General features: G+C 42.4%; 1 protein-coding gene across 2 annotated transcripts in view; it reads right to left on the reverse strand.

Moving 5' to 3' along the window:
* Positions 1-7,151: 7,151 nt before the first annotated feature.
* LOC128145030 (amine oxidase [flavin-containing] B-like) overlaps positions 7,152-26,171 on the reverse strand; it is a 55,429-nt gene continuing 36,409 nt past the window's right edge. Inside the window, exons 6-16 of one of the 2 annotated variants that reach the window (XM_052794608.1) lie at positions 24,705-24,846; positions 23,245-23,394; positions 22,437-22,596; positions 20,909-21,005; positions 20,075-20,128; positions 15,762-15,819; positions 14,653-14,750; positions 13,434-13,545; positions 12,077-12,139; positions 11,500-11,660; positions 7,152-8,540 (exon numbers count right to left, since the gene is read on the reverse strand). In XM_052794608.1, coding sequence (XP_052650568.1) covers positions 11,505-11,660; positions 12,077-12,139; positions 13,434-13,545; positions 14,653-14,750; positions 15,762-15,819; positions 20,075-20,128; positions 20,909-21,005; positions 22,437-22,596; positions 23,245-23,394; positions 24,705-24,846 — 1,090 coding nt within the window. In that variant the 3' untranslated portion in view covers positions 7,152-8,540; positions 11,500-11,504. Of the gene's footprint in view, positions 8,580-11,499; positions 11,661-12,076; positions 12,140-13,433; positions 13,546-14,652; positions 14,751-15,761; positions 15,820-20,074; positions 20,129-20,908; positions 21,006-22,436; positions 22,597-23,244; positions 23,395-24,704; positions 24,847-26,171 lie in introns of both variants that reach the window. The other variant, XM_052794609.1, reaches the window with a different exon arrangement.

The following is a 26,171-nucleotide window of genomic DNA, read 5'->3' on the forward strand; positions in this document are numbered from 1 at the left end:
CACATTTCTGTTGCAATTTGTTTGGGTTTTGAAGTGCACGTTCAATTCAGCAGAACTAGTCTCAAACTGTTAAACGGGGCCAGGTACAATGTTCCCCGCTTCACAGGGAAAAAGCACATCTCACTGCTGTGGGAGTGGTAAGCAGTAAATGAAATGAAAGAGGTTGATTAAAATTGGCATTTTTGAAACTCCTGCAGCTCCCAGGCACCACGCTGCTGCAGAGAAAGGGCAGCGTTTGTCAGAGATTATAGACCAGTTTCCATCCTGCTTTAATGCCCTTTCTGACAATCAGAACAATTTCCCTGTTTAAACATTAAACATTTAGCTTAAATATTAAACAACCAGGCATCTTTCTTAAACCAATTTTGAAACAGAATGGGACTGAGTTTATCACTGCTGACAACTCTCCCAGCGAGCTGCTGCCATTGTTAAAACCGCGAGGCTGAAGCACTGTGGAAACACCTCTTTCTGCTGGGGACCGAGCGGAGTCCTCACCCGGACCGTGGAGTAGGAAAGCCTTTGGCGACCTTCCCTAACCAGGGGTGCTCAGTGCCCCAGTTTTGGGAGGATGAGCCCTGCACTCCCTTGGCAGAGGTGGGAGATGCTCTGTCCTCTCAAAGTAAGGGGTGAGACGGGAGAGGCCGAGGTCCGCACAAAGTCCGTCAGCACCAGGGTGGGAACTGAATTGCATTGACACACCTGGGAAATGGGAAAGCCTCAAGTGAAAAGGCTGCTGTTTGCTGCTTGGAAATAAAGCAAAGACAAGAGCAAGCGCTGGCAGAAGGAGCAGCAGAGGGGAAAGAGAGGAAAAAAAAGAGACCAATACTCCATACTAGCAGTGAAATAAGAAGCACCACGGAGCAGATAGGTCAGGCAGTCTGAAATAAGCAAGCGGAGATGATGAATGTGAGACAACCTGCCTCTTTTTTAAATTAAATTGCTGGTTTTGCTTACAGATACCACTTCAGCTGTGCCCAAGCCCCTCACAGCATGTCACATAACTAGCCTTTCAACACCTGTGAGAGCCACAGAAATGTGTACCGGTGATGGAAAAACACTCCTGTGAGACTCTCATGCTTCCCACCTCCCTTCTGCCCCACTCCCCTCGGCTGTAGCTCCTGCCCGTGCAGGGCAGCACGGCTGCCCCCTCCCTGGCTGCCATCAGCCAGCCCCATGGGGACAGATGGGGACCTTGGAACAGGACAGGCTGCTGGGCCACCAAGAGCTGGACGGGCAGGAGGTGCAGGAGAAGAGCCGCCGGCTGGCTTTTTTGCACCATCGACCCAGCGAGGCTTTCCTTCCCTCATCATCTGACTGTCATGCAACCTCCAAAATACCCAGCATGGGAACTGACAACCCAAACCCCTCCGGTTGGAAACCCACCACGTGAGAGGTCTGGGAAGGGGCCACCGTCACGAGGATGAAGCGCTGGGTCGCAGGGGCTGCATGCTTTGGTGCAGTGGACGCAAACCTCCCCCAGGTCCGGCAGCGTCCCTCCAGCCGTGTTCCTCACGTGGGGCAAGGGGGAGGTCTGACCAGATTCGCCCGGGGTGCTAAAGGTACATCCAACCTCAAAAATCCACTCTGGGCAAGCAAGTGGCTGCAGCCTGCGTTTGGTCTCTTTGATAGTCGTTCACCAGCAATACTTTCCAGTCCACGTTTGATCCAGCCCCTGGTTTCACACTTGATCTCTTTTCCCAGGATCAAACATGCCCCCAACCACCGGCAGAAAGTAGCATTATATATTTGAATAAAAATACCACCCAGAGGGATGTGCCAATGTTGCGCAGTCTGACGGCCCATAACATGCAGGTTTCCCACCAGTCGGTTCCCACGTCCCATTGACCAGATTCTGCTGCCTGACAGCAAGGGCTTTCCCCGGCCAGAAACCACGCCGGGAACAAGCTGGACACTTGTCTTATGTTCTCTGCGCCGAGCTTAGCTCCCAGTTCCTGACAGCAGCATCAAGAAATAGAAAAATGGACAAATCCAGAGAGTCCTCTTCTGTGGAAACATGATTTTAGTCCATTCTTTTCTTTTCCTTTTGAGCTGTTTCTCTTCCATGGAGCAGTTGGAAGCAAACAATTTTGCTTTGTAAATATTCCCTGCAACAGTTGCGTTCCACACACACGCAGAGAAAGCAAATTTCATCTTGGTGAAAATCCAGAAGGGGAAATTAAATGTGCTCTTTATTAGTGAAGTTAACTTCTTCTTTTCCCACTCAGCTCCTGCCCTTGGCAATCAATGCTTGGGGCTCCGGTTGCAGTTCCTGTTGTTCTTTTGTAGAGCTTGGCTTCCCAGTTTCTGTTCCCTGTTTCTTGCTCTGTTTGGTTTTTTCTTTTTTTTTTGCCTCATCTTAAGTAGCAGAGACAGAATAACCCAGGACACATAGAAGGAACAGGGAAAAAAGTTTCCCATGCGAGAGTGCATTACTTACTTAGGAGAGGAAAGGAAAGCTTTAGCAGAGTGGTGCTGGGAGCTTGCTGGGTGCCAGAGGAGGGAGGACAGCAATGCCCCCGAGCTGCCTGTCTCCTCTTCCAGGGGTCCCAGGAGATGTGCTGTGCCCCGGCCTATAACCATGAACGGATCAGACAGGGGTGTGAGTTTGCACTGCCTATGGCCGTACCAAGCACAAGATGCTATAAGACAGACGTCCTTTGCCATCTCTGTCTTCCCACTGTTCCTCTTTCTCTACGAAATGTAACTGTGAGCTCCGCTGCCACTCACAGTACAAGAAGAGAGCTTCCACTCGAGATGGGGTTCAAAATGAAGCAAAGGCCATAATTACTGCTTGTGCTGGCATTTGGACTTTCACGGTCAGACCATTCACTTGAAAACTCCTTGGGTTATAGCTTGAGCACCATCATTTTCATCCAAACGTTGGTTAAATCCAGGTCTGGCCGAATTACAAAAGGCAGAGCCTAGCATTTGAGGGGGGGGCCGATGACGGACACTACTGTTAGGAGACACCAGCTGCAGACAGCTGTGCTGAAGCGTGGCTGGTGGCCTGCAGCACGGCACAGCAGGGCTCCAGGCTGAAATAAAGGCTGCCATCTTCTGGCTACATAATAGCAGTATTTTATCACCTCCCAAACAAAAATGTGGCAGAAGCTTTGATTTGCAGCAAAGGTATTTCTGCACCGGTGCTTACCATTTCTGTCGGGTAGCCAAAATATCAAATTCTGGAATGGAAACACACTAAAGGAAAGGGATGCAAGTCCCCAGCTTCAAGCCCCAGTTCTCACCCATCTCCAAGCTCCAATATGCCACGTTGGAGGAAGCAGGGAAAGGCAGGCTCCATCCCTGCAGCCTCTGCTTCCCGGCTCTAGCCAGTCCCTGGAAGAAATCAGGGCAAGGAAATGGCTGCTGCACTACCCCTCTGCCAGCACCGCAAGAATTCCTCTGAAGGGCAGCCGAAGTCGATTCTGCTGCTTGGCAGCACGAAGGAGCTGGAAGGAAAGTGTGAGCACAGATCCTAAGTGCACCTGAGCACTCCCTTCCTCCGAGAAGGGGGCTTCTTTGGCGGCAGTTTGCTTTACAGAGAGAGATAGAGGAGTTGGCTCTAAATATGCAACCTCTGAAAAAGCACTCTGGCCAAACTCCAGCTCATGAAGAAATTATTGGGAAATAACATAGTTTCTAATTTAGTTTAATATTCTTGTTCCACTCTGAGTTGAATTGGCAAGTGGAGGCTAGAGTAATGTCTCCCCTTGATTTTGATTAAGTGCAAGCATGCATTTCAATTGTTTAAGATAATGACTGTACAGGCTGATGGGACAAATCACTGCCTCAGACCTGGAATAGAAGTTTTCACATCTGAAATTATAATGTAATTTCTGCTAAATGCAACACTGCTGTGCAAAGTGTTTTCTTACAACTTGGAGCATATGCAAATTGGGAGTGAACAGCCTGAGAGCTAACAAAGATGCCTCAGTGCATTATTAATACGCTTCCTTTTCTCCCCTCCTTCCCATCTAAGCATCAGAGCATATTTGAGTGCAGTGTTGAATCCCATTAGATGGTGGTGCAGGAGCGAACCGAGCCATTTGACAAACCCGATCAGCCAAAGGCTGGTGTTTCTGCTGGGTACCGCTTCCTCGAGCGCTTCTTCAATAAGTCTCTGCTGCCGCAGGGAAGTGGCACTCGATGAGATTCCCTCAGAGTTACTGCTGGTGTTCGATGACAGTATGCCACTGGGTAGGCGAGGCTGGTCTGTATTTGCTCAGACCCTTTCTGCTGTAGGTCAGATGAACAGATCGCTTAGATTTGGATGAGGCTTTTTTCCCCCCTCGAAGTTGCGGGGATGGGGGGAGGGAGCCTACAGAGCCTGTAGGTGCCAGAGTAAACGGAGCTGGATGGATATTGATTATTTTGTTAGGGCCGTTCCACTAAGGAGGGATTGTAAACATTGTTAACAGAAAATTTCCTGTGCACATCGCAAAAACCAACCCTGGGTGAAAGCCAATAACCCTTTACTCCTAAATTAGAAAAGGTATCTCTCACATTCTGTCACAACACAGAGTGAGACTGTCTTTGACCTATGATGGACATAAAAACTTAAAACAACTTTGTTTGCCTCTTTCAGCAAGGCCGGGAAGAATGGAAAACAGGGATGAGCCAGCATGGCACTGGGTAAAGACCCAGTGGACAAAACCCTTAGTGTGTGTTTCACAGCTTATCACAGCTATTTAAAATTAATTTTTGAGTTTTTTCTAGCCTAGCTTCAGAATAGCTTATTGCTACTGACTGTAAAATCATGCAAACTAAAATCAACTTACAAACCCTTTTACTAAGGGGTTATTTTTTTTACAGCTTAACTTGGCACTGAGGTGCTAACTGAAGGCTTTTCTAGGAAACACCAATAATATTCTAACTGACTAGAATATCAGGCCTTTGCTTGTCTTTCCAATGACCAACAAAATAATTGTATAGCCTGCCTGCATAAAGGACGTGCAGCTACCTATTAACATGCAGTTTATTAATTTGCATCACGTTAGATTCACAGGGCCTGCATTATCCCTGTTTGCATTTCTCCAAAGCTAAATACCCCAAGGAGGCATTTAAGTACTTAATTGCTATCAGTAGTTGGTGGGAGGTAGAAGCTGCCTAGTTCAGTATCCAAAGAGCGTCTGTGCCACCTGCGCAGGGCTGGTTTAGGACTCACGGCCTCTGGAAGAGCTGCTGCCTTTCGGAGCAGCAGCTGGAGGCTGGATAAGGTGCCCTCAGATGTCTGAAAGGCACAAGGCAACTGCATTTCGGCTCCTGAATTGCTCTCTAGGTGGGTAAATCTCACGTCCATTTTGAAAACATCTAACCTTGCTATTAATGTCTTTGCAGAACAAGTGAAATACACGCATTAGATATGATGAGTTAATCCCATCTATTTGAAACTCCTAACTGAGATACTGAAGGTAGAAACCCCATCAATTTGGGTATCCTCCTACATGGAAAGTGAGAGGAGGACGTGTCTGTAGGACTCCTCCAGTCCTGCATCGGCTGAACCACCAGGCGAGGAGCCCCCTTCTCCCCGCTCACCGCACAGAGGAGGACCAGCCAGACAAGAAACTGTGTCTCTGCAACCCCGTTGATGGAAGAACCTCAAACGAGGGGGCAAAAACTTGGGCCTTAACGCATCGGTCTAAATTAAACAAAAAGCCTCCCCTTGTTTCCAGTAGATACCAAACTGTATCTTGGTTCTGTACGGTCTGAGGCCAGTTTTGCTTTTCATTCTTGGTTGTTTTTTTTTTCTGAGGCAACTTTACAGGCCCAAGGGGAATTTATCCTGCCTTGAACCAGAAGGCAAAACTTGTCAGTCCTTCAAACATTTTGGGATTTGCTTCAGATGAGGAGATTGGTATAATTATACAAGGTGAGAGTTAAAAATTACCCTCAGTTCTCATACTAGAAGTGAGTTTTGTATGATTTAGCCAAATAATTTGCAAACACATCCTACCCTCTCCTAAACAATGAGTGGGATTTCTAACTGGTTTCTCAGGAAATTGTATTAGTATCTTCTATAGATGTTATACAAAATACATTTTTCCTGTATTAATCTCTCCAAATTAATTTTCTGTACCCTGGACTGCTGGAAATAATGAAGTGCCCCCTAGCTGACATAGTCTCTTTGACATGCATGCTGAAAGCTGTGTAAATAAATAAATAAATAAATAAATAAAATACCACCATTTCAGTACCTCCTCTGGGATGCCACAGGACACATCTGAACAAAGGGTTAAAGAGGTAGTTCAAATCTGACCCAAGGCAGCAATGCTTAAGAGTCATAACCATTTGTGAGCTGGTTTGAGGGCCTGTGAAATGCATTGCTGGTTCTGATATGTTTCTTAGGGGACGGATGCTTTATAGAGCATGCAAAGGATTAGTTGAGGGTATTTGCTTTCATGGTATTTGTGCTCCTTTATAACTTGTAAGTAATACTGAAAGTTAAGCCTATACAAAGAGCACTGCATGCTTTTGACGCATTTTTCACATGGATGGTTACGATTTTGCCAGTATTCATACGCTATATTTTTGTGAAAAACAGGTCCCTTCCCAAGGCCGAATTTGTTCTTCGGTTACATTATCTCTCTAGCACTGACACTGAGATGCTGAATGAAATTAAGCCAGTGATTTTTGTCTTTCTTTTCTTCCAGGTTTTTTATGTTTACACCCCACAGTATTTGGTACAAGGTCTGTTTCTTCCCATGTTCAGTGACAGCTGCATAGCACCTGCCCTTGACTCTTATGAGCAGCTATAAAATGTGTCCCTGCCCATACATGTTCTGGTAAACAAGGTGCTCCAAGAGAGGTATGCTCATGATGGGGACACTCCAAATCCACCTACAGCAATAAAAACTAATTCTTAAGTGTAAGGCAGTTGGTCATCTATATGTTAGGAAGAATTATTACCAAATGTGGTTTGAGTTTTTTGGTGGGTTTTTTTGGGGGTGTTGAGGGTCTTTTGGCTTTTGGGGGGTTGGTTTGATTTTTTATCCTTCTCTCCTCCTTCTTTACAGAGCTTGCTTTCCTGAGAAAAGCTGAAGATACCTCACTGGCTTCAGGATGAAACGCAAAACATTGTGTTACTAAGTAATACTCACCATTACAACCAAGTCAAAAGGGGCTTCCACAAAAGAAAAGCCTTAAACAGTAAATGTGACATGACAATATTTATTGATTCTAATTAAGGTTAAAAAAAGTTCACAGCTGTCAGATAAAAATATCTGCAGAGCCTATTGAAAAGGGAACTTAAGAAGGAAACCAAGGGAGACAGTCACCACAGAGGCACTTGAGAAAATGCTACAGTTATAAAAGGCACAAATTCATCACACACACAGCATATATATTCCTGCAAAGTGAAGTCACTCTTTTTTTTCCAAAACACAGAGGCAGGCATCACTGAACACTGACCTGTACATGACCACAGGAGACACGCTATAAGCAGCAGTCTATGACAACGCCTAAATGATTTGACTGTAGAGATACTTTGAAGCAAGCCTGCTTTGGCCATCTCATTTTTACCTCTATTGAAGAACAGATTGTAAGATCAAGGTGATCTTAAGGTGGTGGAGATGGGAGAGGGCAAGTTAGTCCATTTAAACACAGGTCAGGTTTATTTGTCAGCATTTGTAATCTGCAATTTAAGTGGGTTTGCTTCTTGCCTGAGAGCAGTAGCAGACCTGTTGTCATCTGCACTTCTGTGAAGTCTACCTCAGTGAAACAATAGTCCCACTGAGGATACATGAAGATTATTGTAATAGAAGTCCCTAGCTTCTCCTCCAGGCCCTGGGTTCCAGTGATGGACAATGCTCAGACATATACTTAATTGTGATTAATGTCTTTGTTGTATTGACAGCAGATGTGCTATGTGGAATCAAGTCTGCACTGAGAAAAAAAAATGGACTGGGTAAAGGAAAGACAAGGGGCTGCCTCAGATTGCTCACTTCCTTGTTATTGTCAAGGAGTTTATACAATTAGCTTTCAAGTACTTTGGTTAACACAAGATTTTCATGCCCTGACCCGACATCCTTTGCAATATACAGTTGCTATCATAACAGTGTACAAGCAAGTAAACCTCTTTTTTTTTTTTTGCAAACTCTTAAGAGCCTTACAAAATATGCATGATAACACAAATCAGTTCATAAGAGACAAATACAGTTAGTTCCATGGTTGTTCCTATAATACATTTTACAAAGCTCGTAAACTGCTGGAACTTTCATGATAGCAGATTTCTCATCACGTTAATAAATTAAGAATATAGCACAACTGGTTACCCGTTAAAACCAGACTTCATTCCTCTCTTTGAAGGGTTGGCACGAAGGAATTTTAAAAATGTAAGCCAGTGTGAACAGTTCCCTTTACCCATGGGGAAGCAACTTGATTCTCTACCTACATTTGTCAATTTTCTCATCACACTGGCATCCAAATACCCGAAGTGCCACATATTCCTTTTACGTGGAAGATGTTGAGAAAACAGCAGCAAATCCTTCTTTTTAATCCCATAGTGGTGATCAGCTCCACAGCGTAATCGTAGCAAGACACAGCTGTAAAGACAAAGAGAGCATTCCTAATGCTTTGGCAGTCTGGAAGGAAGAAGACAGAGACTTTTGAGTGCTAATACAGATGTTGCAATTCAGACCTCCCAGCTCTATCAGATTTGGCTAGAAATCTCAGGGGATCCAAATTTCATTTGAGATTTCAAGTCGCAGCTACTTTTAGTTGTGGCAGAATAACATGATAAATACTTTGTGGGGTTTTTTTTCCCATTTTTGTTTCACTTTGAAACTAAGAATAAGAAAGGTTTCTAATTATATACCCATTTTTTTTTTTTTAAATTGACCAATCTCACGAAAAGCTTTGGTTATGAATCAGTTCAGTTCTAACTATACCTAACTTCTGTATTTCCTTGGATTTTCTTCCCCTGTGGCACACAACATTTTCTTGTTAGACTGGCAAAAACCTCTGCCAGATTCAGGAGCAAAGAAGAGAGAGATACATTTTGGACGTGAATAAAACCAGTTTATCCTCATTAGTGTCACGGATCTGCTCCCCTTTAGAGACCTCTGGAGTATTTCTAGGGCAGAAGCAAGACTTGAATTCCAAACAGTTTTGGCAGAGAAATCATCTGCAAATGCAGCAGTTCTTTATATGTTAAGTATGTATTCACCATCCAGTGCTTACAAGTATTGGGCCAAGACTTTAAAAATGTCTTCCCAAATTTAGGTTCCTATGTTTATTTCTGGCCTGAGAATTGTCTGAGTTTCAAAAGCTCTGAACTTACACAGTTCCCATTCAGCTTTTGGTTCCTAATTCATTTAGTAAATAAATCACACACAGAGAAAGCCATGTAGAAGCACTCTGTGGTAGGCAAATGTCCCAGCCAATTAGTGCTCTATGTGATACAATGAGAAAGGCCATATGTACACTGCTGCACTGTTCTTCTGACTTAAAGATCTTTACGTTTGAAAAGTTCCCCTATGCATTTTAAAAGGCTGTTATGAGGATATTCATTTGTGATAAAATCCAAGCTGCTGCTACAAGAAGATTTTTAACTGGCACATCACGTTAAAAAGAATGAAACCTAAGGGCCAGAAACTGATGCGCTGCTCACAAATATTACAGCTTTATAAGTGGTTCAGTGGATTTCCATGGGACTATTTGGAGAATGAAGTACTATTCTGCACAAGCAGGATCAGATGCTAACCCAAAAAGTCTGCCTGAGAACTGGTGATACAGTTCCTCTACCGTCTGCTCACACTAGTTGCTGAATGTATTATTATACTTCCTTCCATGGCTTTGTACTGCAATGTAATTTTTTACATATAAATCGGCACTGGTTGAAGGGAGAAGTGCAGCAAACAGGCTCAGAAAAATTCCAGTCATCTCAAACTTCATGTGCACCAAATCCTGTTCTCAGTTATACCTGTGTCTTCCTGGTTTGTGTTGTGCAGATGTAAAACAGGAGAAATACCTACAAAAAGGTACCATCATGTTGACAGGTAGGCACCTAAGGTTTTGGTGGTTGTGGGGTTTTTGTTTCTTTTTTTCTTTCTTCTTTTTTTTTCTTTTTTTTTTTTTTTTACATTGTTTGAAAGGTACCAAGCTAGGGAGGGCAGAAGCACTTGCATGTGACTATCCTATCCATGGTTCTCTTTGCTCTCTCTATCATTTAGATCCTTGATTAGTTACCAAAAGTGCTCAGTCAGTACAACACAGCACAGCAGGCAGAAGTGGAAGTGCTAATCCTATCAATATGGTTGTTAGCAGAGATTGAAGCTCTGAATCAGCTAAACTGTGTTCAGCATGAAGCAAGTGTTGGGGGGCAGCTAAATTGGTTTTTTCGTTGGTTTTTTTTTTAATGCTAACACTACATTTTCAAGACCATTGTGCCCTACCAGGCAAAAGACAGCATCAAGGTGTTCGAAGTAGAAATTTAAAGTAGATGAAAGAAAGAAATGAGGTAAGAAAAAAATATGTAAAAGTTTTTTATGGATGGCTTTGCAGCTTTCTGGGGTAGGCAGAGGTTAATTTGTTCTCTTGCTATCTTGTAGCAACTTGGGGAGCTAAAAGAGGACCTTGGAGATAAAGATATGTCAGACGGTGAAAAAGGTTCAAAAGGTTGTGCCTATATATCAGCACAAGGCTCCCCGTTCACACTCAGGGCCAACAGCCTGATCTGCCATACTGCTGTACACATCAGCTATAGTCTGGAGCCTGCCAGTTTTCTAGGCAGAGGAGATCTGATCCCGCACAGGGACGGACTCGACTGGGACACATGAGCTCTGCCATTCCAGGCAGTGTGAACACTGCTGGGGAGCCTGAAATTCAACCACATTGCCAAAGGCAGTAAAAACATTGTCCTTTAACGCGCTGTAGGACAAATATGCCGCTGGAAATGCCAACAACCTATGGCCACACTTGCATAGTTTGGATGGATAAATTTAGCCTGACTTGTCGCTTAGGTGCTGCTTGGACTCTGGATATCTGGGTAAAAAGTAAAAACACTAAAAAGATCCTTACCAGTAATTTGCATGAACTAGTTAGTTATTTGTTAAGCAATGGATTTCTTTTCTCAGTCTACCACACAGGAAGGCAGAAATCCTTAGTTTACAACTGGAGATGGAAGTGCCTGTGAAGACTTGGAGTTCAGGGTCTGGTTCAGATATAAGTGTAAAAGCAACTGGAAATCTCATCAGAACAGGCTTTATAGAGGTATTTTGTCACTTCTGTTCTGAGATCCAGATAAAAACCTCAAGGTGATAATGCTTGGCAGGGTATCCTAGAAATTCAACAACCAAAAAGTTACTGCTAGAAGTAGGCCTGGATTGAAAGGATTCTTTTTCAATATGGATCCCCTTCCTTTATCCCTCCCCTCCAGCCTCTTCTCTCTGCTGTTTTCTCCTCTTTCCCAGTCCTGATCTGATTTTGGAGACAGGGAAGTACATGCCAAAAAACCTTCCAAAAAAAAGAAAACCGCTCAAGTGTGAGGCTTTGCGTTGGCACCTTTTTCAGTTTCGAACTAGAAGTCCCTTTCTGTAGGCAAATAACCCAGCCGCAGCCACCGAGGTGAAGAAAGCGGACAATCCAATCAGCTTTAGCAGTCCTGGCACAGACGGCAAGTTCCTCTCCCAGAAGGTTGTAGTGATGGGCAAAGCTGGAACATCCTGTGGGGAGAGCATCCATTATCAAAATAACATCTCCACTGTGAGAGGCAGGATGTAAATTGAGAGATTCTTGCGGCAGAAACAGAACTGGGTTGAAGCACTTCATGTTACGAAGAAGTACAGTGTATCAAAATTTTCTGCTCAGTTAAAGGGAAGAAGAAGAGACACATGAAAAGGATTCATAGCCCGGTTAAAAAGTGCAGTTCTTTCTGATCCCGCATTACAGAGTTGTCAGATGGGTGGCCTCTCTGAGTTTCTATCATGTTCCTGTTTAGGGAAGGGCAGTTTTGGTGAGTAAGGGAAAGTTTATTGTGGCTTTGATTTAGTGAACTTAAATAAAAGCAGTCAACAAAATTTTATCTCATCAGCAAAACCACAGAAAAAAAATAATCCATTTAATCTACAGAAAGACTTACAATTGATTCAGGTTCTGGCTTCCAAATTTCACTGTCTGGGATTTTCCTCATAGCAAACAGTATCTGAAAATAAATAACATTCTCTAGTAAGTACCACTCATTCTTTGAAGGGAAAAAGAGTTGGCTTCAATTTTTGTTTTAAAATGGTGTCATGAAGACAACAATTAAGCACATAAACCTCTGTGTATTCAAATTTTAAAAGAAAACTTGACCTTTGTACAACTCATTTCTGGGGAGGTCTGATATTTAATAAGATACTCCTCCTAGTGGAAAATAGAAACAGTAACAGAAAAACCCCTCTGTGCTTAGTTAGTCCATGCGAGATATTGGAACTTGAGTAGTCCCATGGGAACAGGGTAATATGAATATGACTAAGAGTTAAGCAAGATTAACTTCTTCTACAGTAAAATAAAATGGAGGTGGTGATATTAAAGTTTTTCCTATTCCAGGCACTTGTAGATTTAAGATTTGCTGCCTTTTACGATGGACTTTGATTCTAGACAAGATTCATGGACTGTGTCAACTTTTCAACACAGGAGAGTGAGAAGCACCCTTGCACTAGATTTTAAACATATTTTCCTTGCACTACTTCTGGAGGTTCTCAGGAACATGTTAGGTATAACCTTCACAAATGGGACAGTCTAGGGACAATTGATCCCTGTCTTTTGGGGCAGGGGTATGGGCTAGATGAACTCTCCACATCCCTTCCAGGCCCATTTCTGTTCCACGACTATAGTTTTTAGCCACAAGGTTCCCTTCACCTCATAAAACAAAGATGACATTTCTTTTGCTGCTCAATAAACTGTAATATTCCTGAAAATACCTGAATATTAGCACTTCCACTTCTGCCTGCTGTGCTGTGTTGTGTTCTCAGAAGCAAAAATTTTAAGCCCGTGTTTAATGACTTTATGTAAGGCTGTCTCAATGGTATATCACTGTGTCAATAGTATTGTTAGAAATAGTTGAGGAAGGGACTGGCTTGGTGTGCAGAGCTGCAGAACTGAGCTGTTCCTAGTGAGGTTAATGGCCATGATCTCTCAGTATGATGACTAACAAAGTGCCCATTTGGGGGAAAAAATGACTAGGTGAGAATTTGGGATTTCTGTTAAAGAAGAAAGGATTTCATTCCTGGAAACAGAGAAGAGTTTGATGAAATAGCCAGAGCCCTTCCTAAGCACTCCAAATCTAAGTGCAAAACCTTCATCCTTTTTGAAGTCTATCCCCTTTGCAGGGATTTGCATCAAGATTTCAGAACGCCTGAAGCTGTCAACACTCAGTTCCCATTTCACCTCCAACCAGAAGATAATTTTCCATAGGATATTTGACAGTGTCCCCTGTTTTGGGCTTGCGCCTGTACCTCTCTGGCTGCTCTCTCTCCAGCCTGTACAGCCCCCTCCATGTATCCGCTCCACTCTGTGGCTGTCTCTGTGCCAGCAAAATAGATCCTGCCAATGGGCTGCCGAATAATCCTGGAGGGCAACAAGCAGTAAGTCACATCAGCCATATCAGGAAAGATAACTGAAATACTTGGGTTAATATTAGAATAAAAGTGTTTTAAATAACAGCAAGCACTTAAAAGATAGTAGCTTTGGGTGAGCTGAGCTGGAGAGTGAATCTGCATTGCATTTCATTTCTTACAGTAAACACAGCTGTGTTCATATTTTCTAAACGTTTACACTGCTTGCAGGTGTAAAGGACAATTAATTTGAGATGAGACTTATTCTATCCCATGATTTTAGCCAGTGTCATAAATACCAATGCTAGGCATTACTGGTGCAGTGTAGGATTCTGAAGTAGATCCCCATGATATCTAATGTAACAAGCAAATGAAAAAAAGTTTTAAAAGTTTTTTTTTTTAACTCTGTTTTTGCCAGAATTTGCAATAATTATAATTAAAATTACTTTAAATACTAAGGCCTCCATATGCTCTTCACTACAACTGCTTTATTGCTCTAAGTTCTTTTTACATTGTGAAAACTTATACTTCAAAAGTAGGGCTATGCCATCACATTAAAAACTATGTATCTGAATTCCATCATTGGTCTGACCAGTAAGACTTTTTCTTTTTGGTACATCATATTTTAATGCAAAAACTTATTTCGGAGAGGAATGTATACAATGACACACTGATTACTATATTAAGCCTTGACTGCTAAAAGGAAAGGAACAGTCCAAAGAAATCACTCATTACTGTCAATGTTGGCAAGAACTAACTCTCTGCCAGTATTTATAAAATACCAGCTAAAGATGTGCTGGAAACGGTAACACCGATCTCAAATACGCAAAGCCGGTTTTGTAAACAGATTGTGAAAGCTTCCCAACTCCATTCCAAGAACGTACTCAGCTGTATTCACCGAATAACAAAAGTGAATAAAACCCCCTAATGATACTGTACTCATCCATCATAAAGCCCAACTGAGACAAGTGGAAGGTTATGATATCTGTTTAAAATATTCCCCAGTGATCTTCAAGGTATAAAGCGAACAGTGACAGAGGATTTATGACCCTTTCTGAGGATATTTATTAACTTGGTCTTATCTTACTACTCCGAAGCCCACTATAAAGAGAGACTGTACCTTCCATACTGAGTCATTATGCCTGGTGGGAAGTAGGCTGTGTAGCAGCCCCCAGAATACTGCTCTTCACACCAGTTCTTCTCTTCATAATGCACTGGCTGTAAAACAGAGATTAATTCACTCAAGGAAAGGACAAAGTCCCGAGGAAGGTAATAAAAGAACTGAGGAGACAGCAGAGAAGAATAGCTTATGATTTGTTGCATGTCAACGTCTGACAAGACGAACACATTTAACAAGTCTCTTAATGCAACATGGATCTGACACAATAAGCCTTAATTTTAGACACTGCCAGGTATTTTTAAAGAAACTAGCTAATCTGGCCACTGTAAAACATAATCCTCTTAATCTGTCAATGTAAATTTATGCTTTGAGCAAAAATTTATGCTCTGAGCCATGTAAAGCAAAATTAACCTCTGCTGTACACAGGTGTAATACTTGTAATATGTACATTGGATACAAATATATACTGTTAAAAACACAAAGTATGGCACTTGCATGGTTCCGCGTACAATACCGTTGTGTTTAAAACTATGTAATCTCTGGATTGGTGTCTGCAACATTTAACTCACATAAAATTGCCCTTAAAGGATAAACAGGGTTGTTCACATAAACTAAGTGTGAGATCACACAAATCCTATCAGTTATTTACCATTGCAGGGAAGAGAAGGCAAGGGAAAGGCAAAAAAAAAAACCAAACCAACCCCAAAACAAAAAACCACATGCAGCAATGGATCTTAGCAACTAGTAAGAGAGAAGAAACATTATGCTCCACATAGACTGAGAGGGAAAAGCAAGCCTGTCACATCTGAAAACAGTTGAGACGTATGGTGGTAAGCACTGTGAATGGCACCCATGAACCTGGACGAGTACATATCTGCCTTTTAACTGTTTCATAAGCTCATTCTTGCCCTCACTGTCAAACACAACCCAAGACTTGCCATGACCTTCTCTCCACTCTGCAGAGGGCAGCAAGTCCTCCCGTAGCAGGTACCTTTTCCAAAATGCTACACAGTGCTGTGCCAGAGCACTGCTGCATTCCAGTTTCGTTCTGCCCTTCCCCAGCTCAGCAAGTCTGACAAGAGACACCGTGGTTTAGATTTTGTGCTTACATGTAAAGCTTCCTCTGATCCCAGAACCTTTGCATAGAGCTCACACAGCCTTGTCTTCCTGCAAGAGAAAAGCAACAGAAGACTTCTGTGTGAAGAAAGAAAAAACAAACCACCTCTAATATGTCCTAGTTTCAAGAGAGCAAGTATTAATATCTGCTTGAACTTGAGGTTCCAGCTTTTGGGGATCTATCCTAATTGGTCAGCCTCTGGATCACTACAAATAACTCACTCAAACTCCTGTGCTGTGTAAGTGCCGGTTTTACCAGCAGTTATGCAAGCTGTTCATTCAAGATACCTCTAGCAGCCCAGATCCATACATTATCCAAAGGTTCTCCAGGCTGTCAGGAAAAGAAAGTAGTAAGGCATTGCACTTTTTGTCTTGGCACATAGCCTAACTTATGCTTTGTTCCTACAAAGATGCAGGTATTGATAGCCTGAGGCTCTCAGGGAATCAGTACTTTATTTCTGTATCTATAAAATTTCCTCCTGTTTTAGTTTATGAGTCTATAAATCCATGAATATACTTCATTCTGTAGCAAACCCCAAGTGCAATTAAGTTTGTTCCTACAAGCTTTTGGGTCTTACTGTTTACTGTTAGCCGCACTGCACCAATTCCCAAACACAAGAAGATCAAGATGAAATAATAGTTAACAATTACAAAAAACGAACATGCAAACACAACACTGGAAAGACGTTTACTTCTGGAAGCAAATCCTGCGCTCCATAGAAAGCCATGCTGGGCACAGAAATACAGAAGTCCCAGCTCTCTAACTGTATGGGCTACGCTTGCAGCTATATAAGAATATGAGGAAACCATATCTATACTGCTGTATGAAGCACCCAGCTATACAGGAGGCCAGCTATACCCATGAGCAGCTGAACTCAAAGAATGCTATAGAAAGGGGGTGAGGAGGAAAAAAAACCCAGGAAGACCTGAAGGGCCTTTAAGAAGGCGTCCTCCTGTACAGGTTGGGGCTTGAGCAAGAAAGGGAAGGCTGCTACAGTTCAGGAAGAGCTGTGGCCGTGGGGTGATTTTGCTGCTGGCGGGTGTCAAGCCCAGCAGCAGCAGAGGGGAAGGAACCAGTCCCTTCCTTGTGCCCCGAGGCAGAGGACAAGGGTCAGCCTGCTCCAGAAGCAGAAATGCATGGTGACACGACTGGCCTGTAGGGCTGAGAGAGCTGCAAGATCTGTATATGAACATCCCGCTGCAGTCAGGGGGTGACATGAATCCAGCAACAGCCATAACAAAAGGGATAATTTCCTCCATCTCTCTCTCCCTCCCTCCCTAAGCGAGGTGACCATCATGCCCTGCAGACCACCAGCACCCACCCAGTGTCCAAACAGAATAAAGCCATTTTAACAGCATGATCCACCAAAGCCTCTGCTGAGGTCTGCCCACCAACTCTCACAAATGCCCACCGGCTCCTGCTTTCAGGGCAGGTCAGTAACACCACAGGTCTCCACAGGAAAGCGAGTTATCACCTGGGGACCCATCTGCTTCTGCTCCTCCCAGCACCACAACGGGGATGAGAAGGACCCCTCTAGATCTGTCTGTGCCCTGCCCGTTTTCCACACATGACTTGCAGACCCTCCAGGGAGCTTGGAAATGGCATCCCAGAGGCTGGTAGGGATTCTCACGTACGGCCAACTGCAGGCCTCCAAGAAGGTGCAAATTCACTGCTGTTTGCTAACTACATTGCAGATACAGATAAAGTTAGTTTAAGATAGCGGTGCAAAAGAAAATATTAAGCTTCAGGCCAAGGGCATCTTCAGACTCTTAAGAAATTTCAACCCTGGAAGGAATTATTCATCAATAATAAGGTATTATTTGACAGAAAAGAAACACAGAAAAGCAGTTTCTAAAGGATTGAATTGTACCAACAGTAATCTATCACTGAAGACATTTGCCCTAATAAGAGCAAATCCTTGCAGATGTGCTGGTCTCTCTGCAACATCTGCACTTTTTGTCCTAGAACAGTTTATATAAATACTTATTTACAGATTTATGGTTAATGCTAGCATAGAACATAGGGAATACGCAGTGAGTAAAATCCTTATTTCTTGGCTTTGGACTCAGCTGTGAAATTGCCACCAGCACTAAATAAGAGGAATGTTATGCCTGGAGCTACCTAGGTAGGGTCCTGTTGAGAGTTACACTGTGCCCGGTGTAGAAGAAGTGCACATGCAGAAACTCGGCTCTTTTTCCTGGTCTCTTATTCCACAGCAGTGTGTGATGCCATCACCTTTGTTGCAAAGCTGTGAAAGGTAGGGCACAATCTAACCACTGTAATTACTCATTGGCACCTGGCCTGGGAAGACCAGCTGGAAAGCAGCAGTGAGTTTTACTCCCTTCAGTCTGGCTTAGGCTGTAAAACAGTTTCCATCCCCTCCCACAACTGCTGTTCCCAGCCATGACTTAGGATAGCTGCCACGGACTCTACATCCTACTCTTCGTATTCAAGGATTACTGAAAACCTTACCTTGTCATCAGTGTGATAAAGGGAGAGCCCAACTTGTAGTGATAGGTGAGCACAGCATCTCAGCGAGATGCATCCTCTGTAGGGTGCCACAAGAAGCCTGTCCTCAGAAGAGATCCCTCCCTGCAGACATCGCAGCCTCCATTCTAAACAACACAAACTGATTGCACCCTGAGTGTACACTGGGGGAAGGTCCGGGTTCACACTCTGCCTTCTCCTGGACCCCGATTTCCATTGGAAGGGGACTTGTGCTCACGTGCAGGACAGGAGCTGCAGTGCAGCCCAGCGGGTTCCTGCCTTGGCTGGCTGTGGCCAGGACTGCAGGAGCCAGAGAGGTACCCCCGCACCAGGGTACATCTATCAGGTACAAACCCGAGCATATTTCATAACCATCCTTTACCAAAGGAAAGTTCTTCCTAGTCTAAGGTTTATTCCTCAAAAGACAAAGAGTTCAAAATCCTTTTGTTTATACCTTGGCTATAGGCAGCAGCAGAGGCAGGTAATTGTGCTAATGCTTTTAACACCCAGGGGAAAGCAACCTTTCCTTCACGGTGCCTTGCAAACAGCCAGGACAGCCGTTCATTTCACAGAAAGAGAAGCTGTTCCCAAATACTCCAAATGCTCAGTTGTATCTAGTGTACTGACACACAGCATAAGACACCATTTGGTGTTTATTACGGCTTAAAATGCTGGGCACACTGGATTTCAGAATACCTACACTACTTTTATTGTCAATTACATGCTGGGGGTCTATCTCAAAGCCTGAGTGCTGAGGAAAAGGCTGCCTTGTCCATTCCTGCCCAAATTAAAAGTGCTTTGTGCTACCAGGCTGTCATTTAAAAAGACTGGGACATTAACAGCCCCATTTGGAGCCATTATTCACAGACTGCTAGACTACCTGCAAAGCTAATCTGAGATGACTACATCTTCTCTAGTTAGACTAGCTATTACTGTAAAAATGTTTACTTGGACACAGTATTCCTTGTGGCATGCTTTAAAAACAAATGTATTTTCCCCATGTCAAAATAAGGCTCTCCTCATATCCACACTCTCTACTTGTAGCTTTAATTTTATCTGATACTGTGAATCAGTGTGATGGAAAAAACCTCATTACTTTGTAAAATCTATTTTAGTAATAAACCAAAGAGCACTACTGTATGCAGAGATTTGTTTCAAGAAGACAGTAAAAAATACCTTCATCTTGTGCCTGAAGGGCATTTTTTTTCCCCCCATAAACTGACGGTGGAGAGCTGGTGGCAGCTTTTTGACCCCTTCATGATGCTGAGGTCTCATTCATGGCAGCTACAGCAACCTCAAGATTGCACTAAGTTACAGCCACTGAAAGGACCCTCCAGGGCAATTAGAAAAAAAATTAAGCACAGTGGCCAAACCTGTCCCTTCTGACAAGCTTTCAAAGAGCTCAGTGCACTTGCAGGAAGCCAGAGAGGTAGCAGTGTTGGGGGGATGAGGCTGGCCCTGGACCCTTTCCAGTGAGGGCAGCAGAATATCTACACTATTTTCATATTCAGCAGCTTAGAGCAGTTCTTCTGCTAGAGTCACATAAGCAGAGCAGCCCTGCTGGAAAATGAGAACCAGGACCAGAGAGTTTCCAAAGGGCAGGGGCCAGCTACCACATCTACTGCCAGTTTGTGGGAATTCCATGGGGGTTTCATCCAAAAACAAGAAAGATATTTTCTTCCTTAAAGCGACACATCTGCCTATTGTCACAAGGTTACAGACAACTTCCTTCAAACTGGGGCATTTTTTTCCTGCTCTGGTCATTTATAACAGAATTTTGACTCAGATTCCACGCAGATCTCCAGTGTTTGTACTTACCTTTCTTCTTTTGTGAGACCTGTCAGTCTTCTACACTTCCGAGCAAGAATGAAGCTGTAGGAAGATCACGAACAATTTACTTCCATTATGTTACTACATTTCCTCCATTATTTAAAATGCCAATACCTTACGATGGGATGCTGTGATTCATAGTATTAGCTTCTGGGTCTCTATCCAAAATATCTATTTCACCTCTCTGCATAATGTTATATGCTCTGCCTGCTGCTTGCACGACTCACTGTGGAAGGAACCACTCTGAGATTCAGGTTAGAATATTTATATGAGCTGTTTCCCCATGCCCTTAATTTCATAAAGCAGAGGGCGCAGGCATATAGCAACAAGAGGTGAAGCCTGGGATTGAACTGGAAATTATTGCTTAATAAACTTTTTAAGACTGATCATACTCTCTGGCTGTTTAAAAAAACAGAACAAACCAAAATATAATTCTAGAAACAAATTTTAATTTAAAGAACTGGAAGATTTGGGGGAGGCAAAATATTTGGAGAAAACTTTACATTTCTGCAATCACCCCCTTTTTTCCTCTCCTTCCTTTCCTCTTCTCCAATTTTGTACTTTGCCACACAAAAAGGTAAAAGATGATGGTGAGAAAAAGAAGAAAAACAGAATTTCATTTTTTAAGTTAGCAATTAAATCATAGAGATAACATTTTTTGAAAGAAAAAAAATCATAGAACATATTCACCACACACTGAGAAACTCAACCCTTTAACTATTTTGAAGTATTTCCCTTCAAAAGTAGCAGGTTTTCTGTTTCAACTGTTGCGTCTAAGACAAAATAAAAAGGCATTAACTAGACACTTTCTTTGTCTCTTACCCTATTATGGCAGGAAAGCTTCCATCAGGCTTAGTATCATCAAGTGTTAAACCAATTGCAGCATCCTCATCTTCAATGATCATGGTACCACAATACCCTGTTAAGCACAGGGTGGAAAAGAAGTTAGGATCCATGTATCCAAATGCAGGAACGAGCTTCCAAGAAGTTGTGAAATACTCAGAACTTGACTGGAAAAAGCCCTAAACAACCTGATCTAAATTCCCCCTGCTTTGAGCAAGGCATGGGACTAGATGGTATCCAGAGGTCCCTCCCAATCTCTGTCATCCTCTGATTCTATGATTCTAATACAGGGAGATATGAAAACAAAGGAGAGAACAAAAAAACCAAGTAAAGCGACCCCCTCAAGTGACAAAGATTAGCACAGATCTCCCTTGCTGATCTGCAAGGCAGTGTAGTATAGTGTTGCCTTGAGTCAGAGAAGTGCTAGATCCTCCCTAGAGGAGAAAGTTTAGATCTGAGATGGGCTGACAATTAACAATCCTTTTCAAGTGTCTTTAAAACAAAAAGTCAATAAAAGCACCTCCTATTGTTGAATTCATGATAGAAAAATAAATTATTCTGCAACCCAGTTAGCAAGGTAATTATTAATTGCACAGAAACAGATTGCTCTCAGATACTGAAGATATTCAAATGCCTCTACCACAGTTGTTTTCATATATGACATTTATGTCAGACATAGGAAATATTCATACCTTGTTTTGAAAACACAATTGTTCTTAAAAGAAGGGTTTGAAGAAAATAAATTGTTCTTAAAGGAAGAACAATGGTGTTAGCAAAGCACAGTATGGAAACTATGGGTTATATCAGGAAATAGGAATCATCTCTTGCCAATCCATCCCAAACCTAATAGCCAGAATATGCCAGGATCCAGAACTCTTGAAATCATTCACAAAGATGAAGGGTAGATGACATTTGTAGACAAACACAGATGTGGACTCATTATAACCAGTGATGACAAATGGGTGCTATTACATTGCAGTTTGTCTTAGATTCGGTAAGTTCTAAGAGACCTAAGGAATCATGATGGAAGTATTTAGCATGTAAAGGGAGTCCAGGATGACGAGCCCAGCTGGGGATGTCTATGTGAAGACACCTTCAATTGCCAGTGCATCCAGAGGGCAGAATTTTGCAGGCTGATAATTGATGGGATAAAACCTCCTTCCACCACACATCACTTGTACCTTTACATTACTGTACAAGTGGGAGAGACTCATCTCATAGCCAGGTGCCACTGAAGGAAAAGGAGAGGACAACAAAGAACAACCAAGGCAATAAGCAACAGGCATGAGTTCTCCCTTCATGTCTACCTCCTTTTTGTTCCGCCATCCACCCTCTCTTCCCAACCGCTCTCTCAAGTTTCTCAAACAGGGGAAGGCAAAAATGGCACAGAAGTGTGTGAAGTCTCCTTCTAAGGTCCAGCATCCTCTAAACACAAAGTCTACTCCATTACCATGTACCCTCTTCCCTCTCTCTGTCACTACTACTCCTTTCAATTAAAATGTAATACCCTTCTTCCTCCAGAAAGTTTCCTTATAGTATACAATGCACTTGATGACTGAGCCCATGGGGATTCGGTTGATGAGCTGGTTTCTCATTGGGGGCAAAGGTGGGTTGAAATGAATCTTCAAACCAAGAGCTGGGGGAATGGCACTGATCACATATTTGCCCTGCAAAAGAAATTATACATAAGCCAAATACATTCTCCACTACTTCATCCTAAGTATATTGCTCTAATGATCTTGGCAGACATCTGGGGAGTCTGCAGGGTATATCTTCTGAAGCAATTTTGGTATTTAGCATAAGAATTGCAAAACTGAACCCTCACAAAATCCCGCTTGTTGAACAACAAACAAGCATCATAGAAACAGCCATCTCTTCAAATGATGGGCAGGTGCTCTTTCCCCAGCACTTAAAAAAAAGCTCTGTTGTAAAAGTCCATTGGTCTCCCTTCCATTTAGACTCCCCTGTTACAACTTGGAAGCAAAGCCTGCCATGTTTTTCACAGAAAGTTTATTACTAAACTACATTTTTGTGTTCACCTTACAATTATCCTTTAATTCAAAAGGTAGCTGAACACAAAGAAGAGATGCTAGCAAAGGAAGAGTTTGAATATACACTTTGCTTTTCAGGCATCGCTTTAAAGCTCTATCATTGCTATTACTTCAGGACAATCAGAAAGTGTGACTGTCTGTCATACTCACTTAAATCTCTGCTACATTTTTGTACAGGATTTTGGAGAAGTCAAAAAGGAAAAGCTGAAGGTTTTCTAGCCATCCTAGCACACACAGTTGCCTAAATGCTGGAGGTTTCATTACCTCATATAATTCATGATCTAAGGTTTCCACTATGACACTTTCACCCAACTGGTCGATGCGGACAACTGGCTTCCTCAGCTTCACCCGGCCTCCCAGGCGCTCCATTATTTTCTCACTGATCTGGCCAGAGCCCCCAACAAACTTCCTCTCCTGAAACACAGAAAACAACAACTCGGCAAAGCAGACTCAGCAGACCGGTGCTTGTGAAGTGTGTCTCATGACAAACATTTTGCTTGGCATTCAAAACAAACCCTGTTCTTCTGTTGTTATCAAAACATTTTGGGGATGTTTGGCAGCCTTACCTGGAAAATGTATCCACATTACTTTCTTTTTCAGTGAACTCCTCAAATACTTCCCATATTTGACCACCAGCCACTACTAGAAGTATCAGTAACCTCATGAGAAAATCCCTTCTCATGGGGTCTCCAAATGGATTCCACAGACCTGTGTGAATCAGCAAGACTTCTGGAAAGTGCTTAAACTTTTCAACCTTTCTCTGAGTTCACTCTTATCCCTGCAGAGGTCTGTGTATCAGAAGTAGGAACCCTGATCCTCATAATAAATAACAAGGTATAAGAAGTGATGTAGCTCACACCAAAAATGTCTCCTGCAGTATATAATCTAACCTAATTTAAACTCAAATCACCTCTGACATAATACAGAATTAAAATAATATTTTATTCAATGTATTTACAGTTAAATTATCTATAATTATTGCTTATCTATGCATAGTTATGCATTTTAACATGGTTTAATGTATTTATATTTTTAGTTATTTATTTATGATTAAATAATTTGCATTTCTAAAAAAATAATTATTTCTAATACAATTAGTAAAATTTACATTTCTCAAGTAGAAGACGGTTAACAGAGTCTTCAATTCCTTGAAATGCAGAAGCAGCACTAATATACCAGATTTCAAATATTTCAGAGCAATATCATATTTAAGCAGGGGTGTTCATTTTCTTCAGACTGATTTTAAAATCTTAACAGTTTTAAGCCATGGAAGCTTGCGTCTTTAGGAACCGAGCTCTGGGCTACATTTTCAGTATTAATTTGGAGCACTTTACACACTTGTGTAGCTAGCATTGCCATCTCCATTAAGTGCTTCTGAAGTGGTAGGCTTGCTTCAGCCTCATGACAGAAATAAGAATAAGTAAAACTTTCTTTTTTCCACGTGGATAAGCAAAGTACGTATTCTAACCAGAGCCCGAAATGAAACAGGATACAGATACAAATCTACTGATCCCTGGGCCAACACCTTCAGCACAGGAACAGCCTTCAACACCAGTTTTGCAAGATCCAGATTAACATGTAAATGAACAGAACCAGTTATCAATGTGCTACTGGCTCAAAGTCATGGACATCTCAGTTGGCCCTCTGAACTAAAATAAAGCAGCAAAAGAATGAAGTTAAAACAAGGCCTGTCACAAGCCGCAGAAAGTGATGGCTGACAGTACCTGTCCTCCATTTGTTGTTGAGAATATCCTTGTTGTCCCCCCACACTGCTTCACGTACCACAAAAACCAAAGGGCAGAGACCTCGTGGGGTTCAGAAGTGACATCCACATTCACAAACAGAGTTGCGAAACTCTTGGCAGCACTGCAACAAAGACAAGAAAGTGAGTTAATTTAAAAACTGAAGAAGGGTGACAAGATTGTTCTTTAGTAGGGGAGAGACTGTCTTCAGCAACCTCTTCTTTAACTCGGGCAAAGGATTCCTTAATTTCAGTTGAAGTAGGAATCTGTCAATCCCTTTTACCCAACATTTTTTCAAGTAACCCTGCAAAAAAGTGTTAATCAAGCACTGCTGTATGCCAGCCAAATTAGGGACGCATAAGAGCCCATGAAAGCTTATGTCACTTTACGCTACTAATGCAATGTTAGCTTGTCATCCTAGACTCAGGATAAAGGGAAGCAAGCTCTCCTGTCTTCACTGGACTCCAAAACCACCATGTCCTCCCATGGGTCTTGGGTTACATACAAGATCTACAGCTCTGTTTGCACCTTCTGAATGCCCATCCCTCAAGCACACAGCATAGAGATTATTCAGCACTTGTCATAAAAAAGTTAGGGATCTTGTCTAAGCTAATTAACTAAGGTCTCTGGACTAGTCAGCATCCCCTCACTGCCCACTCCTCTGCTGTGCTCAGGGAGAGTGCTGCAGCTGGAACACAACAAGGAAAGAAATGTAAGTAGGAAGCCGTAAGTGAAGAGACAGCACACACACATTCATGCAAAACTCTGGCAAGAAAAGGGAAAGGATGCATTTGGTTGCTTAACTCAGTATTTTAAACAGCAGTCTCGTAGCTAGTGGTGATGAACACAGAAGTGGAAAACTGTCCTGTGTCTGAAAAAGGATCACTGCTTTATGTCCTCCAGTTGGTGCTTTCATAACAGCCCTACTGAAAATTACTGTATAAATCTATACAAGATTTTGGGGTGCACTAAGACAGAGTTAATTAAGGCTCAGGGCAACATTCCACCTGTTAGAAGTAAATACTTTCTCTGCCCTCACTCTGAGGAGGAGTATAAAGGGACATGGACAGGACCAGGAGATGCTCAGCTTAACTGCATTGTGATTGACATGGACTGAGATTCTATAGGTATTTCATATGCCAGGCATCAGGCAATCAATAATTTCCAAAGCCAGTACAGAATCCACTTTCAGTTGCTTCTTTCTTAAGTCTTCGAACTTTAAAAAAAAAAAAGTGAAAAGTGTAACTTAAACGTACTATTTCAAACAGCTGTAGCTCTACATAGGAAAAAAGGCATCTTCTGTCCTTTCTAAAAAGGCAAAGTCTCACTGAAGTAAAAAGCTAATCCATTTTCTGAAATACAGGTGCATTCTGGATTCATTCTTGACAGCCAAAAATAATACAGAAAATATTTATCAATTTTTGTCTGTATAAACACATATGATCAACT

Source organism: Harpia harpyja, chromosome 8 (genome assembly GCF_026419915.1).
Source record: "Harpia harpyja isolate bHarHar1 chromosome 8, bHarHar1 primary haplotype, whole genome shotgun sequence".
NCBI lineage: Eukaryota > Metazoa > Chordata > Aves > Accipitriformes > Accipitridae > Harpia > Harpia harpyja.